The sequence below is a fragment of the Strongylocentrotus purpuratus genome, unplaced genomic scaffold, assembly GCF_000002235.5.
Source record: "Strongylocentrotus purpuratus isolate Spur 01 unplaced genomic scaffold, Spur_5.0 spur5_scaffold_16, whole genome shotgun sequence".
NCBI classification, from domain to species: Eukaryota; Metazoa; Echinodermata; class Echinoidea; order Camarodonta; family Strongylocentrotidae; genus Strongylocentrotus; species Strongylocentrotus purpuratus.
The window spans coordinates 16,312,350-16,318,345 of record NW_022145601.1 but is presented as its reverse complement, the minus strand read 5'-3'; the positions used below and the strand labels follow the sequence as shown (position 1 = coordinate 16,318,345).

Genomic DNA, 5,996 nt, shown 5'->3' with positions numbered 1-5,996 from the left:
TTATACTGGATATCTATGTATACTTTCTATTTCATAACTTTAAACCATGTAAAATTATTATATTATTGAATGTCGAATTGTATATCTGATTTCTTGTCACAATAACCGTTCTGTTGGAAATAAAAAATAAAACGGAAACTGAACATGAAAAGGGGTCTTTACAGACAGGTGGTCTTTATGTACAGGTTCCTTTATTACAGGTTTTAATGAGAAACCATATTCAAGGGAAATGAAAAATATGGTTTTACAGACAGGTGGTCTTTCTATACAGGAAGTCGCTAAAGCAGGTTTGACAGTAGAACTACATTCTTACTTCCTTAGAAAATTTCAAATCTAAGATAAATACTTGTCTTTCTTTCTATATCAGTGCTGAACACATAGGTGATGCATTATTTGGAGCTCTAATTTCATCTTAATCTTTCCTTAGGTGCCTTGGAATTCAAATTCTAGATTATCATCACCATAAAAGTTACATATAATCAGTAATCATTAGTATTAGTTACCATCACATGTTACAGACAAGGAATACGCTTGCTCTCTGCTTAACGCAGTTTTGAAAGTCCACATTGCGACTGAGCAAGAACATTTCTCTTCTTACACATCATCCACAACTTAATCATGCTTTCAGAGCAACTTGAATATAATTCGTCTTGTACTGATTTCTTCATAGCAATTACAAAGTCATTTGCATGTATAATCTTCTTCTTCTTCCATTGTAGTACATCCCTCTAAAAGAGTATTGTCGTACTTTGTGCAGAAAAATCTTTCCTTATGGTTGACAATTCTTCAGGGAAGGGGGGGAGGAGAGAAATTGCCCCCCTAGCCCCTCCTTCCTTCAAATACACTTGTGCAGCCAAGGATGACCAACCACCAAGGTGCTCCAACATTTTCTCCGGCTCAAAACTCTCGTCTTTATTTCGTCAAAGACATAGGGTTAGGGTATGGTATAGCGTTTGGTCCAGGCTTGAATTTAAGAATTTTGGTTAGAGTAGGAGCAAATGTCACTGAAGCATATATCCTAAATCCATTAATACATCTTAATTTTCTTGAGGATGGGTTGTCTACACATAGGACAATCCTCGATGCAACAGGAGCAATCTACACACAGCGAATGTCCGCACATGAAGACAAACTCCCTCTTTTGTAAATACATCTTAATTTTCTTGAGGATGGGTTGTCTACATATAGGACAATCCTCGATGCAACAGGTGCAATCTTCACACAGCGAATGTCCGCACATGAAGACAAACTCCCTCTTTTGTTAATACATCTTAATTTTCTTGAGGATGGGTTGTCTACACATAGGACAATCGTCGATGGAACTGGTGCAAACTTCACATAGCGAATGTCCGCACATGAAGACAAACTCCCTCTTTTGGTCGATACAGACCGGGCACAGCATCTCTTCCTCCAGCTTTTGGTTCTTCTGGATGAGGATGGATTTAGTCAACTCGGAATCGGCATCAGCTGGCTCAAAGATCTTTCTTCTTGCTCCTGATTGATGATCTCCTGTTGCGCCCGGTGCAGCAACAGCTGTGAAACGAAAATGAAGAATGGAAAACCTTAAAAGGGATCCGGTAACTTTGTCTCGGATTCTGAAAGCTCATGCTGCAATGATAATTATAAACCTTTAGGTCAGTCAGGAACCCCATGACTTTTACAAGCCGATCGCCTGTCTGATTATCAAGATATTTATGATTGGAAATCAAAACCAAATTTTGCGTTTTCCTAACGGTTTTCATAACACTACAGTCTATTGAGGAAAACAAGTATGATAAAACCGGTCACTCAAAGATTTTTACTTTTTTGAGGTACTTCTTTATCATTTTGAAGCGCAACTTTTGTAAGGCTTCAATATTACACCATATCACAGACACTGATAACACATAGGGCCGTGCATCTCAGATTTAATATTGTTACAGATACATGTACTTCATCGCATACAAAGAAAAATAAATTCACTTGATACTACAATAGATTAGAGCCTGGTGCAACCCAACCCTTGTAATAGGTTAATGTTTACGAAAGCAGAAAAATAAGATGAACTAAATGCCGAAAGTTTGAAATACATTGGACCAATAATAAGAAAGTTAAGAATGTTTGAAATATGAGATCACCAAGTCTATGCGAGTCTCAAATTCGCAGTTTGGTCAGTGGACTGTGACGTAGTGGCTGATAACTCTCCTGTTTATGTCATTCATAAAATGTATTTTTTTTCTTCTAAGTGCCTCCTCCTTTGGGGCACTACTCAAAGTATATTATGGATAGCATATCATTATAGGGGAGACGGGGTCACTTAGAAGCTCAAAGACAAATAATTTTTTTTCAGATGCAGGGGGGGGGGGGGGGGTGTCTTAAATTGCTTGGGTCACATTTAAGGGGTACTAAAGGTACTTGTATGCCAGATTGGGTTTTCCGAGGGGGGGGGGTGCCCCTGTGCCCTTTTCCCTGGATACACCAATGCCATGTGTGTTCAATACTGAAGTAATTACCTCCTGCTCTTGGTGTTTGTTGACCCATGTTAGGATTGTAGTTGGAAAATGCTGGAAATCGTCGGCTCGGCTGCGAAACACTCTCTATGGGTTTCTGATTTGACAAAGGGAAAACAAAAAGTAAATTAGAATTTTCCTCAGAGGAAATCACATATATAATAATATCTTACGTTTGAGACGGCATATTTCATCTGCAAACTTTAACATTTTAGAGACAAAAAAAAACAATTTGTGTGCATGATACTTTTAGTGAGTCCATGACCACTACACCATTTTGTGCGAGTGATATTTGTATTTGTATAAGTGATGTTATAGTGCGCATATATGCACTCCAAATGTGCTTATTGACTGACGCTGAGGTAGTAAGACTAAGTCCATTTTTTGTACTTTAAATGTGTGAAACTTTTGAAGCTATCTAAAAGTATTCTAGATTGGATGCACAACCAGTTTCAAAATTGCTAGACTGAAGGTTTTGAGCCGAGTCGGACACAGATTTTGAATCATGCTCATCAACAGAGGGCCAGATGTTGAACAACTTTAAAAGTATAGACCAGTAGTGGTAAAAATGCGGTTCAAGGGCTATGGGTACAAAATATCCATTCAATATTGTTTATATATTGCCTTCAGAGGCTTAGATGGCATTTCATTTTTTGAGAGGGTGGTTTCAAAACTGGTCTATACCTTTAATATGATATGTCATCTTTTAACATAAAGCAATGGTAGTTTTCCAATATTTTTGTATGTATATCTACAAATCTGCCTAGTATTGTAACTTACATGTATGTTGCAAATCCCATTAAAAGAAAAGAACAACATTTAATGGTGTAAAAAACTTGGATGGATTTGACTGATTTCCTTTATAATGATTTACCAGACCAATTTGGAACCGAGTAAGGATTTTATAAAGTTAATGAGCAAGATCAGACCTGGGACCTGATTTACAAAGCCTTTTTTCAATGACAAATGACAAAAACCAGTGACAAATTTGCTGTTAACCAATCGGAAGCAAGGATTTCAGTAGCTTATAACAAAAACTGTCATTTGCCACTGATGACAAGTTTTGTGAAACACCCCCCAGGATTTGAAGGTGCAGGTTGCATGTACAGCCCAACTATATGCACTCCCTCTATCTCACTTATTGACTGAAGTGATTCCTGTACTTGCCTTGCATTCATGACACAGCTTGAAGCATTGGGAGCATCTATAACAAACAATGGTGTGGCCACAGGGTTTAAACTGGGCATCAGCAATGCCACCACAGGCAATTAGCCGACACCGGGCCAGGTTGGGAATCAGGCTGGTAGGAGTAGGAGTAGACTGGATCGAGATGGGGGAGGGCGTGGTATCTGGAGCTGGCTGCCGATGCGGATACCGTTGCTGTTGTGGGCTCAGGTCAAGCTGCGGGAGGGGAGGACGGAGGGGCGAAGGAGCATCTTGAGGGTCTTGGGGTGAGGCTGGATTGAACTGACATTCTTTCCTTGTTTGCATAGCAATATGATCAAGATCCTGTCCTGTGATACGGTCTTGGTTATCATCACGTGCAGTTGTAACTGCATCAGGACCACGAAGTGCTTGCTGATGGGCCAAAAGTTGGCTCTCTTGCTTGGTGATGTGTTCTGGTATTTGGCCACGGTTATCTTCAAGGCGGTGGGATGCTGAATCACCTGCAGGATCAGCAAACGGTTTATCTCGTGATGCTGCTTGATGATCCTCCGATATCCGCATCTCCTCCATCTGTTGCTTAGCGATGTGAGCTGGAGTCTGGCTACCATCATCATCACCATGACGATGTGCAGGATCAACGGTAACATCCTCACTTCCAGGCATACTCCAAGATGGCGCTAGACGACACTGCTTCTCTTTATCCTGCTGCAGCTGGATGTGCTCCTGCCTTGCCCCTGCTCCACCACCACCATCCACCTTACTCTGGGGTTCCTTACGATCACCAGCTACAGTACCCTCATCCCGATTCTCTCCGTATCCTCTGACCCCTGGCCTCGAATCTGCAAACCGGTTATCCCTCCCCTCTGGGTCAGGACGCGTGCCTCCTAACTGACCTTCGTAATACTCTATTTTCTCCCGTTGCGCTCGCTCTTGGTCAGTTTCATTTTGTCTCGGCAACTTATCAAAGCCATCTCCTGGAATAGATGGTGCAGTTTCAAGACTTTCTGTGTCACCTAGTCGACCAGGACTCCTTTGGATTATAAAGCAGAACAGAAATCAAAATCAAAATCAAATCAATAGCCTGACAAAGCAAAAGCAATGATTTCCAAGACATCTCTGTCAAATTAACATTAATCATAGTAAAGTTAAACCCGTCTTTTCAGGACCCTGAGGGGGATAAAGAAACTGTGGCCGCTGTTGAGGGTTATAGTATAAGGTTTAGTGTTTGGTTCAGGGTTGTAGTTATAAATCGCCTGCAGAGCAATCATTGACAGAGCATGAGACCCCGGCCCCCCCACTCCGAGAACGGACGGACCCCATGCGTGTTACCAAAATGTCCGGTGAAGGGGTACTTTTCGTGTGACAAAGTCCGGCCCGAGAATTGTAAAAAAAGGGGTGTATTCACTTTTCACCTGGAGATTTTGCTTTTTTTCTCTCATCTCCTTGGACTCCTGAGAAAATTTTCTGAATTTAGGGGGGTACATTGAGCATTTTTCATGATTTAGGGGGGTCTCCAAGGCAGGAAAAGCCAGCGAAAAGCCCGCGAAAGGGGGGTTCGGAAATGTTGGCAGTGCTCAGAAAGGGGGTGCTTTCAAAAAGAGGGAACAAGCATATGCGTACCCTAAATAACACTGAGTGGGGGGGCTGGGCATGATGATGATAAACAAGTCAACTGAACTTGCCTTTTGGTTGATTTTACTCAAGCCTTTGCGATTGTGTGATCGGTATCGTTATTGATTTGATTTGATCAGATTTGAATTCATGATTAATGATTATTTATTCTATATACATTAACATATATACATTTACAATCTCATAACTTTAGAGGTATGATAATGACATAGTATATACAGAAAAGGGGTCGTCTTAAGCGTAAGCTTGAAGTGACGTCCTCTTAAAAAATAAAAAGAAGGATACAAACAATATGAAGCCATGCATAAAAATTAGGAGAGGAAGCAAGAAAGATAGAAAAAAGGACATAGGAAGAGAAGGGACAGGAGGAAGGGGGAGGAAGAGAAAGTTACATTCATGACAGCGTCAGGAGGAGTACATATATATATCAAGTCAAGATGTGTATGTAATAACAATCACCCTTTTCCTGGGCTCTGCCCAAGTAGATAGCAATACCTAAATGCGTAGAGCATTCTTGCATCCTTTGTTAATATTGAACTTCATACAAATGACTTTTAAAAATACAAATGACTTTTTAAAATACAAATGTATGTCAATATTCACCGTACAGTATAAACAGTGTAAAAGAAGAACAGGGCCACACTCCATTTTCATACTTTTAACTCTTGTGCACGATTATCCTGCATCAGTATAAACATTTATTTATCT

At 40.4% G+C, this 5,996-nt stretch overlaps 2 protein-coding genes across 3 annotated transcripts in view; both read right to left on the bottom strand.

Moving 5' to 3' along the window:
• Positions 1 to 258: 258 nt before the first annotated feature.
• Positions 259 to 2,582, bottom strand: LOC105440416 (baculoviral IAP repeat-containing protein 7-like). 2 transcript variants are annotated; one of them, XM_030987595.1, is made up of 2 exons: positions 2,493 to 2,582; positions 259 to 1,533 (listed from the first exon to the last, which is right to left on the bottom strand). In XM_030987595.1, exons 1-2 carry the CDS (start codon positions 2,518 to 2,520, stop codon positions 1,262 to 1,264), a joined length of 300 nt encoding a protein of 99 aa, XP_030843455.1. In that variant the 5' UTR covers positions 2,521 to 2,582; the 3' UTR covers positions 259 to 1,261. The 2 variants fall into 2 exon arrangements, with proteins under 2 accessions (XP_030843455.1, XP_030843456.1); XM_030987596.1 differs by having other exon boundaries at positions 259 to 1,509.
• A 1,018-nt stretch (positions 2,583 to 3,600) lies between these two features.
• LOC115924532 overlaps positions 3,601 to 5,996 on the bottom strand; it is a 9,176-nt gene continuing 6,780 nt past the window's right edge. The window contains exon 8 of the mRNA XM_030986907.1: positions 3,601 to 4,686. Within this exon, the coding sequence (XP_030842767.1) occupies positions 3,624 to 4,686 (1,063 nt within the window). The 3' untranslated portion in view covers positions 3,601 to 3,623. The remainder of the gene's footprint in view (positions 4,687 to 5,996) is intronic.

Excerpts from the sequence above, each read along its gene's own strand:
- LOC105440416 (XM_030987595.1), bottom strand. The coding sequence starts at position 2,520 with ATGGGTCAACAAACACCAAGAGCAGGAG. Across the intron at positions 1,534-2,492 it reads ACAAACACCAAGAGCAGGAG|CTGTTGCTGCACCGGGCGCA; the intron begins GTAATTACTTCA and ends TTCGTTTCACAG.